Source organism: Marmota flaviventris, chromosome 11 (assembly GCF_047511675.1).
Source record: "Marmota flaviventris isolate mMarFla1 chromosome 11, mMarFla1.hap1, whole genome shotgun sequence".
In the NCBI taxonomy this organism is placed as follows: Eukaryota; Metazoa; Chordata; class Mammalia; order Rodentia; family Sciuridae; genus Marmota; species Marmota flaviventris.
The window spans coordinates 10,576,622-10,588,749 of NC_092508.1; the positions used below are offsets into that span (position 1 = coordinate 10,576,622).

At 39.0% G+C, this 12,128-nt stretch overlaps 1 protein-coding gene across 1 annotated transcript in view; it reads right to left on the minus strand.

Annotated features, from left to right (window-relative positions):
* Positions 1-4,253, minus strand: part of Daw1 (dynein assembly factor with WD repeats 1) — a 31,284-nt gene extending 27,031 nt beyond the window's left edge. The window contains exons 1-2 of the mRNA XM_027941998.2: positions 4,186-4,253; positions 119-263 (exon numbers count right to left, since the gene is read on the minus strand). Of these exons, the coding sequence (XP_027797799.2) occupies positions 119-263; positions 4,186-4,253 (213 nt within the window). The remainder of the gene's footprint in view (positions 1-118; positions 264-4,185) is intronic.
* Positions 4,254-12,128: the final 7,875 nt, after the last annotated feature.

Genomic DNA, 12,128 nt, shown 5'->3' on the forward strand with positions numbered 1-12,128 from the left:
AAAAAAAAACAACGTATTTTTAAGGAAATAGAAAACTATTTACCGGAAAAGAAGAGTTCATAAAGCATCAATTACTTCAACAAAACTCTTCCCTCAGTGATTTTTAACCAGGCCTTACCTTAAACAGGTAGAAGCTGTGGTTGCTGTTCTCTCTGAGCTTCTCCTGCAATCTCTGCACCAAGAGGCTGACTTGCTCTGTCCGTGAGGCTGTGATCAAAGGTTCTGCTCTCTTGATCTCTTCCACCAAAGCACTGACATCAGTACTGAAATTCACCCCCAAAAATATTTTCATGTCAAAAATTGCACATGCATTCATTGCATGAAGAACTGTTTTTGCTTTATGAAGCATAACATTTATATGTTCTTAAGAATACCATCCTGTTTCCAAGAGATTTCTGAAAAGTATCACTCACATCAACCAGGAGCATAGTGGCACAGAAGCAAGATGCTTGGACTTTCTTTTTTTTTTCTTTTTTTTTTTTTTTTTTTTTTTGTAGCTGGACACAACACAATGCCTTTATTTTTTTTTTTAATGTGGTGCTGAGAATTGAACCCAGGTCCCGACCGCACTAGGTGAGCGTTCTACCGCTGAGCCACAATCCCAGCCCAAGATGCTTGGACTTTCTAGAACATGTTTCCATAACTGGGACTTTTCTCATGGAGGGAGTGCCAAGACTCTGGGGAGCTCACCGAGTGCCATGGTTTGAATGTGTGTTTTCCCTCCAAAGTTCATGTTGAAATTGCCAATACAACAGCACTGAGAGGTGGGCCCCCAGGCAGGGAGGAAGTCACGAGAGCTCAGACAAAGGATTTTATCCCATCGGCCCTTCTGCTCTTTGCTGTGAGGACATGGCACTCCTCTCATCCAGAGCATACAACTCTATGTGTGTTCTTGGAAGCAGAGAAAATTAAACCTGTTCTCACCTCCATCTTGAATTTACCAGCCTCCAGAGCAGTGAGATAAAAATTTCTATTCTTCAGAAATTTCCCAGCCTCAGGTGTATTTGTTAGAGCAGCACAAAACAGACTAAGACACTTAGGAAGGTTGAGGGTACAGCGTCCCAACTCTTGAGTGTAAGGAACTCATTATCGTTTTCCTGAGCTTCTCCTGCAATCATTGAACTTATTTTCATTGAATTTATATTGAGTATGCCTGGTACTATATTTTCTGTTTTAAATATGTTCTCTTAATACTATAACAACCTGCTAATGTAACACTTTCATCATTAACTGTTTTAGAAATGCAGAACTGAAATTCAGAAAAGGTAGACTTCAAGATAAAATGTCTCACTATAAACATTTGAAGAATAATGATTAATAATAGTCCTTCTGGACTATACTATTTCTCTGAAGAAGAATTAATCTTTATAATATATATATTTTTTGAGAGCTGGGATCATATTTTACAAACTCCCTCTCTCCCTCTCTCTCTCCCTCTCTCTCTCTCTCTCCCTCTCTCTCCCTCTCTCTCTAATATATATATATATATATATTAGAGAGAGAGAGAGAGAGAGAGAGAGAGAGATTTTCCCAGTATTCAAATAATCCATAGAAACTTTGGTAAAATTTGCTACTCCAAGAATAGTATTAATTCAAAAAGAAAGTATTAATATATATCTACCACAGAGCACCCAAAATAGAGTTGTTTTTCAAATTATGTCATAAGCATGCTTGAAAGATGCACTGTGTGTTATCAAAATATAACTCCAGGCCCGCTACTGGAGAGGAGTCTGGCTGGCTGGTGAGTTCCAACTGCAGCCCTCAGGGCCAAATTCAGCACTGGAGCCAGGGCAAGACCCTCCTAGGAGACCCTCAGCCCGTGGCTGAGCAAGGAGCCGTGCAAAAGCCTGGCCATTTCTGTCCCATGAGTGACTCCTCTAACTGGCATGCTTTGCTGCAGGTTCCCCTTTGGCTCTGCAGACTGCTGTCCACTATGCATCACCATGGACAGATGGCAACTTCCGCTCGGTCTCACTGCATGTGATCATCTGTCACAGATGTCACTGTACAAAAAGCCTTTTACCCATTGACTCTGTCTCAGCATCAGCTCCTAAAATGTGATCTCTGGTAAGCATCCCCTTCCCTCCTCTTAAAAAAAGATTCCCTAAGTTCCATTCTTACGCAAGGCAAACCTGTTTGTTCAGTTGCTTGTTGAATACCTACCCTAGCTTAGGCCCTGTGAGTGTAAAATATGATCCCAGCTCTCAAAAATAATTATGTACTTGGAAAAGTAGTGAATATTTTGAACAGAAATGAATCGGAGACCATTTACAACCATTATATGGATAAACTCTGAGCTATGCAATTATCAAAAGAATTATACTTTCATAAAAATTAAAACAATAATAATGCCTCTTGGAAAGATTGTGTGAATACAAACAGATTTGCTATCAAGATCTGAATTAACCAAATACCTAATCTGGACATCCAGTCCTGCAATATTCCAATAGCTACATTCTTATATAATGTCATCTATAATGCAAGTATTTTTATAAGCACAAATATTTCCAGATTCTTGTGAAAAACCACAAATAAGATCCATACTTTATAACTTTGAAATATTTACTTTCCAACACTATCACACCTAGATTATCATGAGTGAATGGCCATGGCTGTAGGTGGCCACCACTTACACCTCCTCACAGCTTGGTACTATCCAGTGACTGTGACAGCCTAAGGAGAATATCAAAGCATTTAGAGCTCCTAGATTCCCTGCCCCACGAGTCCTTTATGAAGTCACCCAAGGATCTCTACTTTTTAAACATAAACCATGTTTTTCTTTAATCTCCAACTGGAAATTACTCTCTCTTATACAAGTTTACCTGAACCACTCAAATGATGCTCTGTTTTCTACAATTTATTTCTCAAAACAAACAATATGGCCATTGAGGATAGAGATTATGTTTAGTGACTGTATCGTTTCTTAATAAACCCAATGGAACTGTGCATGTGGGAGAAGCAAATATCTCACTGCAGACTAAATAAAGAACATCTAAAAAAAATTCTTGCATGCTAGCAGAGTCACACAGATCAGTAACAGATTTCATTTATAAACAAAGAGTGTTGGGGATCCAACATGGCGGCGAGTGGGGAGGCAGCGCTTTCAGTACCTCCTCAACAACGAAAAATGGGAGTTCATAACCCACTTGAAGCAAAGTGTGAAAGATGATATATCAAAAAAAAAGAGTGTTAAACAAAGATTATTGTAGATGAAATTAAATGGCATTACCTGTATCACCATTTATTCTTTGATTTTTAAAAATACCTGTTGAGTAACTGCTCTGTCCTAGGCACCTAGACTAAGGTTGGACCCTACTTAGACTGGCATCCCCCAAGTCATGCTCAGTCCTCACCAGGACAAGTGTCCCCTTAAACACCGCAACTCCCAAGTGGCAGCAGCTCCATGTCTAAGGGAGCCCTCTCTCTCCAGCTGTCATGCCACTGGGCTTATTTAAAACTGCAGTGCAGCCCTCTGTGTGAGAGTCCCTCTGCTGTCTCAGGCCACAGCTCTAAAGCACAGTATATTTGTTCTTTTCTACCCATTGAGAATATTTTCACCTATCTGAATTTGAACTCCCACAGTTATAAACACTACTCATATCTCTTACAATGGAGATTTGCACAGAGATCTCCTGAAGGCAGTGAATTCCAGGCATTATGACCTCACAGATCTCTTCTGGGCTCACACCAAGTTTCAGAGGTAGAGATCAGGGTTCCTGCCTCTGCCCCATGACAAATGATGGGCAGGAACCTAAGCAATCAGCCTCATGAAACATTTCCTGAGAAAAAAAATAGACTCAGCAATATTTTTCAAACTCAACAACCAGTACTCCTTAGATAAGTTAAAGTCACCCAAAATAAGGAAAGTCTAAGAAACTGTCACAGCCAGGATATAATCCTAGATAGGATCTTAGAAATAAAAGGGAATTAGAGAGAAATGAAGGAAAACTGCATACTGTGGACTTGAGTTGGTAACAATGCACCATTTCTGGTACAGCAACTGTGACAAATTTCCCAGACTAAGATCTTAACAACTGGGGAAATGGGGGTGAGTGCAGGGGAACAGAAGAAGGCTTTTTAAATAGTGCACTGTAGTTCACACACATCCACGCATCCTCCTACATTAGGGTTTTCTAAGAAAGTGCAGGTATACGAAATGCATGCTGCGTTATAAAGGTAACTTACCTAGGGCTGAGCTCAAGCAAATCTATAGATCTGGTCTTCAATTCCCCACTTTTTTCATATTCCAGCATAATTCCTATAAAAATAAGCAAACATGTTATAAAGCACTGAGGATGAAACCTAAGTTAATCTACTTTGACATAATTTCTTTCATTTTCATTTTTCAAATGTTAAAGTTTTCATCATAAAAAACATGAAATGATGGCTGGTTCTAAAACAAGGTTGATTAGACTAGCTCTTTCCCTTCCAAATACGCTTAAAATTGTCCAACAGACAATAATGAAAATAATTGACAGCTGAGGAGGAAAGGTGTCCTGGATAGGGGCCCGACCTCAGGCTCGACAACATGGGGAGCCTTGGATCTCCCAGACTCCCCCAAACTGGGGCCAAGGGCCTACAGCCTGGACCACCAAAAGGCATACAGACAAAAAATAAAATGTCTTTCACCCTGGGACCAAAAATCAGATGAAGCAGATGTTGAAATTATCTGACAAGGATTTTAAAGGGAGGGTCATAAAAATGCTTCAACTATTACGTATCCATTAAAAAATAAAGAAAATGTCAGAAAAGAAATAGAAGTTATAGGAATTATGCTGGAATAAGAAAAAAAATCAAATGGAAATTATAGAACTGAAATACACATTCACCTAAACAACTTCTTGATGAAGGGGCTCAGTAGTAAAGATGACAGGCCAGAAACAGTGAACTTGAATACAGATCTATGAAATATACTCAATTTAAACAACAGAGAGACCAGGGACTAGGGCATACTGAGCAGAGCCACTTAGCCACCTCTCCCTATGGATACGTTCCACCACCTCTAAATTCAAAAGTATTGGCCTTAAGGCCACCTTCCACCTTTAGGTATTACTGAGCATATCAAAGGGTTCTTATTTAGTAATATTTTTAATATTAAATTAGGAAAGGTAGTAGAATACAACAGTCACTAATATGGCATTATGTAAAAATGTGAATGTGTAACCGATGTGATTCTGCAATCTGTATTTGGGGTAAAAATAGGAGTTCATAACCCACTTGAATCTAATGTATGAAATATGATGTCAAGAGTTTTGTACTGTTTTGAACAACCAATAAAAAAAAATAAAAATAAAAATATATTAAGTATTTTAATACAAGCAGCATTGTCTTATGAATATAACCATAATTCCCAACTCCCCCCACAAAAAAACAGTAAGAAGAAGTGCACTATATCACACTTTTGCAAAGACCTTTATATGGCTTAGTTAAGGAGAGCTGAATTTTCATCTCTGCTGCTGCATTCAAGCTGTTGCTATATGTTGCTTTAGATGAAGTATAAGAAGAAAATGTGGCCAGTGACACACGCCTGTAATCCCAGCGGCTTGGGAGGCTGAGACAGGAGGATGGAGAGTTCGAAGCCAGCCTCAGCAACAGCGAGGTGCTAAGCAACTCAGTGAGACCCTATATCTAAATAAAATACAAAATAAAGCTGGGGATGTGGCTCAATGGTCAAGTGCCTCAAGTTCAATCCCCAGTAGCAAAGGAAAAAAAAAATGAAAAGGAAAAAGAAAAAAATCTGATTAAACGTTAATATGTATCAGAAAGATGGAGAAATTTATTAATATAATTTTCAAATGATTACAGATATTATTCTTTGATACTACATTTTAATTTAACAAATGGTACTTTCTTAAAAATTGGTTGCAGTGTAGAAATTAAAACCACGACTGTGAGCTCTTCCATTCTGGCTTCCATTAAAATCCACTGGTTGATCTCCCAATAGATCTTTTATCAATGCATGATTGAAAAATAGTGTCTCACTGAGTCATGTGTATTTGTGGGGCTGGGGTTGTGGCTCAGTGGTAGAGTGCTTGCCTAGCATGGGCAAGGCACTGGGTTCGATTCTTGGCACTTTGTATAAATAAAAAAAAAAGCCCATAGACAACTAAAAATTAAAAAAAAAATCACATTTGTTATTATCACTTCCAATGAATGCCATCAGAAAACTCTTTTATTGTTAGCAAGTCATCAGGCACATGGTAGTAGATCCAACTTTTCTGAAATTCCATCTTTTGTTTGAAAGCTCAGATTTTATTACTGGAAGAACTACAGACAGTTTTCAGTTGAAACTTTCAGGCTCATTTTGTTCATTTTCAAGAAAATGTAGGCCAAGTGCCCAAATAAATCTTGAAATTAAAAAGGGGGCTTGTTTATCTGTCTCTGTTTCAAGTAAAAATGGTCTTCCATTAAAAAACAAAAAAAGACCTGTAGACTAGCTCATCCAGAATTTAAACAACCACACGAGGAGTATTTTCCTCAAGACAACCTGTGCCCTTCACTGCACAACAGAAGAGCTTTATGGGTCTCTCGCACAGTACTCAAAGGGCAGGCACTGATAAGCCCTGCGGCTTCATCAAAGCCATCATTCCTGTCCTGAGAATGAGCACTGCCAGAGTGAGGTGACACTTCCGTGACCTGAGGTAAGGCCCAGGAACTTTCTCCTTTCATTGCTTTTTGCACCATCAGTGCAAATGTCAGTAAGTGGAAAATCAGATAGCACCTTATTAGTATTATGACAACAGATTTGACTGCGAATCTCCACCGAAATGGTCCAAAAGCCTCAGGGTCCCTCTACGTGTGAGAATCATTGCTGTGGACTAAATCTGAAGCAACACACATGACTCCAGTGGCATTTCAGGTCCAGGGGAAATAGCTAATGCCATCAAATCCCATCCCTGTATCTACTTTTCAAAAGCACCAAGTCATTGAGAGAGAATGTAGCAGAGTTGAGAAAGCAGGTGCTTAGCACCAGGGAGATGCAAGTTTGCATTTCAGTTCAATCCCTTACATTTGTTATGATACCAACAAAGTCATCTCATTACAACTCAGTTCTCTCCTCCATAGATAATACCTGGAGTTTGAAGGTTGAGACTAAATAAGATACATACAAAGCATTTGGCATATAGAAAAATCAGATGACCAGTGCTTATTACTTAGTTATTAATCAAATACTACCTGTGATGTCCTATCCAATTACTCGGTATCACTTAACCTGCATACATGCCATTTTTTCCAATGAGGCTGCAGCTTCTGTGAAGGAACACAACACGTCGTGGTTTCCTTGTGTTTCCAGGTGGACCCTCCTCAAAACCAGTTCTGAAGACAGAGGCTAACAGGCGCTTCATTTGGCCAGGGTCAAGTACAAGCAACACCATCAAACACATGAAAATTATACCTTTCCTCTCTGGCTTCCATTTCTCCTGCAATGGTATCTCCCCATTATTTGCTCAATCTTTCAAAATACTCAGAGAGTTTTCTAAATACCTGAATTACCAGTACATTGAATGGATCTGAGTCCCAGATTGCTTAATCCAATTGATATTCCCTGTCTTCAAATCACATGGCCTTTCAGAAATAATTGGCTCTACAACCAACTTCCTTCTTCTTCAACTACAGCCTCTCTAGGCTTTTATTGAAACCTCTCCATCTTTCTCTTTCTCCAATTACTTTGTGACTTTTCACTCTCCTTCAGTGCTAAAAACTGGTGGTCTTTAGGCTTCAAGACCAATGATTCATTTCTTGTTGCTGTACATTCTTTCCTTATTTAAAATCATCCATGCTCTTGGCTTTAATGATCATCAATATGCCAACTGTTAATTGAAACTCTCAAGTGGAGTCCTTTGCTGAGTTCCATACATGTGGTGACTTGCCTTCACCTTACACAAGGCCAGCATCCTCCCCTTGGAGCCTGCATCCCCTCCAGAGTTCCCGTCAGCATCAGACCTCACCCCTCCCTCAGCTGCATATAGATCATCAGACCTCACCCCTCCCTCAGCTGAATATAGATCAGGAACTCAACAGTCTCTCTGCACAGATTTGGCACAACCAACACAGGTACCTGAATAGCACTTGTGTGATGAAGTTGAATATTTTAGAATAGAAAAATCATTTGAAATGCTTCTAATGACTCAAGAACTTCCCAGAACACCAATGAAGCCAACCACTAGAATTAAGAGGCCAGTTTGACAGTTTTGGTTTGGGTGTCTCCCTCCCCCAAGAACTACTGAAGACCTGAAACCAAGCTCTAGCCTCCAGGATAAGAAACAAAAAGAAAAAGGGAAGTTTCTGTAGAGAGCCAATCACTAAAAATTCTATTCTTATTTCCTTAGAGTAAAAAAAGACTTCCTGTGCTACATTGAACTTTACAACAAAACAGGGACATTACAACATTTGTAAATCTTCTTAAAACCTATTTGTATGCCATGTAAAACAATGGTATGGACTTACAAAATAAATAAAGTACCAAAAGCTGAAATTATAAGTAGACAAGAAATAGATGGACTGCCAAGTGAAGGTATCATTGTGGAAAAGACAATATTTGCAATTGCTAAAGAAACCACCGAATACTTAAATATAAAATTGGTGGGAAATATGCATGACCTAGCTGAACTACTGGAAGTAACAGAAAATTATGATAAATGGAGAGACACATTGCTGAATGAGAAAAGCCAATATTATAAAAGTATTAATCTATGGAATTGAAAAAGTCAGGATTTTAGTTTTTCAAACTTGAAAATTTACTCGACCAGATATTATATTCAACTATAAAATAAAGTATGGCTCTGATATAAAAATAGGTCAAATTAATAGAATTATCTATACATGCAAGTTTTAAAATAAGATGAAAGTGACATTTCAAACTAGTGGAGGAAAAATGAATTGTGGAATAATAATGCTATAATATCAATTAGACTTTTGAAAAAGTAGATTTCTACTACACACAATGTACAAAAACACATTCAAAGTTGATTAGAGAGTTTATTGTTAAAAATAAAAGTAAAATAGCTTGAGTAAAAGAACATGTTCATATTTTAGTGTCTGCAATCAACTTTTTAAACAACAGCTAAAAATAAAAAAAATGACAGATTTGTCTGAAACAAGTCTTAAACTTCTGCATAGTAAAAGATACCACAAAGTTAAAGACAAATGAGATCAGCAAAATCACTTCAACAAAGCTCAGAGAACTTCATATGAAGAAGTCTAAAACAGATTTTTTAAAAAGAAGAATGAACAAAAGGCACAAATGTCCAATTTACAAACAAAACAAAAATAGACAATGGTCATTAAATATGCCAAAGTAAGACTTTGAATTTCATTAATAAGAAACGGTACTAAATAAAATAACAGTTATAATTTTTATCCATCAGATTAGCAAAGATGATAGGGACTAATACTGCTCAGCATTAGCAAACCCGAAAAAAACAGGTGTTCACAGAACTGTTGGCAGAGAGGTTATGACTCTTTTCAAGGGGCCGTCACATCTTCAGGAGGATGGGAATGGTCTCAGCTATTCCTTTATAACTTTATAAGATTTGGTTACAGTAAATATTCCCTTTATAATAGTAAAGGCATACAAAAATAAGGAAATAAAGAAGAAAATTATAGGTGAAAACATTATTAGAATATAAACTATTGAGGAACAAGTTCCCTGCAAGGTCATTAGATTCAAGTAAGTTACAATAATTTGAAAAATACAAACTTTACATAAATGCAAGTCACTGTCATTGTCAAGAATCATGTCTTTCCTTTCCATTTCTGTAATTTTAAGTTTTAAGCATTACATATAAAGTACTCAATAAATATTTGAGCAAATAAATAATATAAACAATGAATAAGCAATATAATCATATTAACTCAAAGAAAAGGACTACAAAAATTAGCACGTGACAACCCACACGGATTAGTTTGATGACCTAAGTAAACACATTTGAAACATCTAGCAAACAAATTAACAAAAGTCAGCTTTCTATATTCACCAAGTTTTGTTTCTACCAAAATGAGCAATGCTCAAGCCCTTAGGCTGACTACTAAAGGTCAGCTGAGCTGCTGAACTAATGGATCTAGAAAAGAAAGAGCAAAATCTGAATGTGTGAGTTTGACTGCCTCCTCATGACAACACATGTAGGCAGTATGTTCATCCTTCCCTGAGCTCCCAGATGAACAGAGCCTGTGACGTGTGTGTAGAGAATATAACTGAAAACAAGACAGAGATGCTGATGCAAGTGTGTCTTGTCTTCCCTCAGTGATCACGTCCAAAACCTCCTGACATTCTTGATCTTCTCTTAGTCGTGGACAAAGAGGCAATAAGCATAATTCTCAAAATGCTTAGGTAAGAAGCCTCTGCCCTCAACATTTTGCCCTGTATTCAAAAGGCTACACTTCAGTAGTTATTAGTATCCTTTACTCAGATCAAGGAAAGCCTTTAAAGTGCTCAGAATAACTGATGTCTATTTAGTTCCTTTTCCTGGCCAAAGAACTAGGGACTGCATACAAAAATAAATAAATAAATAAATAAATAAAGGCAAAGATTGACAAAACTGAGTCAGTGGAAAGGCACGTAGTCAGCACCTTCACCGCTTCAGGAACCTGACTTCATGAGTTAAACATGCCCAAGATAGAGGGGGAATGTCCCGTGTCTGCTCAGCCATACACCACCGCTATTTACATTCAGTCACCTGGAATTCAGATAGGGAGAAGGCTAATTCAGTGGATGCTAACAAAAGAATGTTCCAGACCTATGTCATTCCAAAGTCAGTGGGAGGACTGCAATCAGAGAATTTTCTAATTGCTGTCTGTGCAGAAGTAATAAAGGAAGCGTGAGAATGAGGCCCGTGGTGACTGGGTTTTTTTTCCTATTTGATAATGTTATTGAAACACCCACCCGCTATTCATTAGTATCTTGAAAACTTGCATATAATGTGGCTCACTGAAGACTGGAATTCATGAATTATATATCTAAGTATGTAAGTAATAGCACCTCATTATAAGATAATCAGTAAAGCAAACAGTTGCAAGCCTGAATCTAAATCTTTACTGAGATCATCACTAGAACCACTGACTTTTGAGCTGGAGCAGACATGGAAGGTCACTTATCTGACCTGTCCACATTTGGGGGAGAGTTCTGGCATTCTACTTAACACACAGCATCTCATTAAACTCACGTATTCAACAAATATGTGAGTGACAGTCTTACAGAGTCCCCAAGTAGGGACACACCTGGCCATCCTAGGCCCACCAGGATGAGGTGTACTGCTAGAGGAGTGATGGGAAATGGGGGTTGGAGGTAAGAGGCGTTAGGATGTGTAGGGCCTTGGAGTGTGGCCCTACTTTCAGTGAGAGAAAAGGCCTGTGGAGGGCAGTGGAGGGGTGTGGCCAGAGGTACGCTCCAGCAGTCATCCCACTGCTGAGATGAGACAAGCTGAAATGCGGTGAAGGAAGAAGTCATAGCAGTGAGGGGTGGGGAAGTTCCTAGAGTCCACATGGATTTCTGAAGTGTACTGACAGAATAAAATTTCCCATTGGATCAGACGTTGTGTCTGAAAGGAGAAACAAGGATGAGGCCAAAATCTTGGCAAGAGCCAAGTGGAAGTTCACTGAGATGGGGGAACAACTGAGGACCCCGCCCCACACGAGATGCACATTGGATACCCACAAGAAAGTGTCGAGCTGAGAGCGACATGGGAGGGACTACTTAAGATAACTCTTCAACAGTGAGAATAAATGAGAGCACCCAGCTAATGAGTGCAGATAGAAAAGAGAAGTCCATGTGCAAAGATCTGGGGCCTCCATCCAACACTGAGAGATGAGAACAAGATGGACCAAGGAGAGACAGCGGGGCAGGAGGGAAAATAGCATGCTCCCAGAAACCAAAGGCGGGCACAGGGTCAGAGATGGAATGCTGCTGTCAGGCCAAGAAAGGTGAGGGCTGTGATATGGCCACTAGGCGCAGCCATATGGAGGTCACTGGGGATCTTCAACAGTGAAGTGTCAGGGGAGCAGTAAGTAAAAGAATGATAGGAGTAAACTCCAGGCAGAAAAGAGGAGAGAGCTTGGAGGAAGCATTCTTTCAGGGAGGTTTATGCTGAAGGGAGAAGGCAAATGGGTTGGCAGCTGGAAGGGACCAGTGG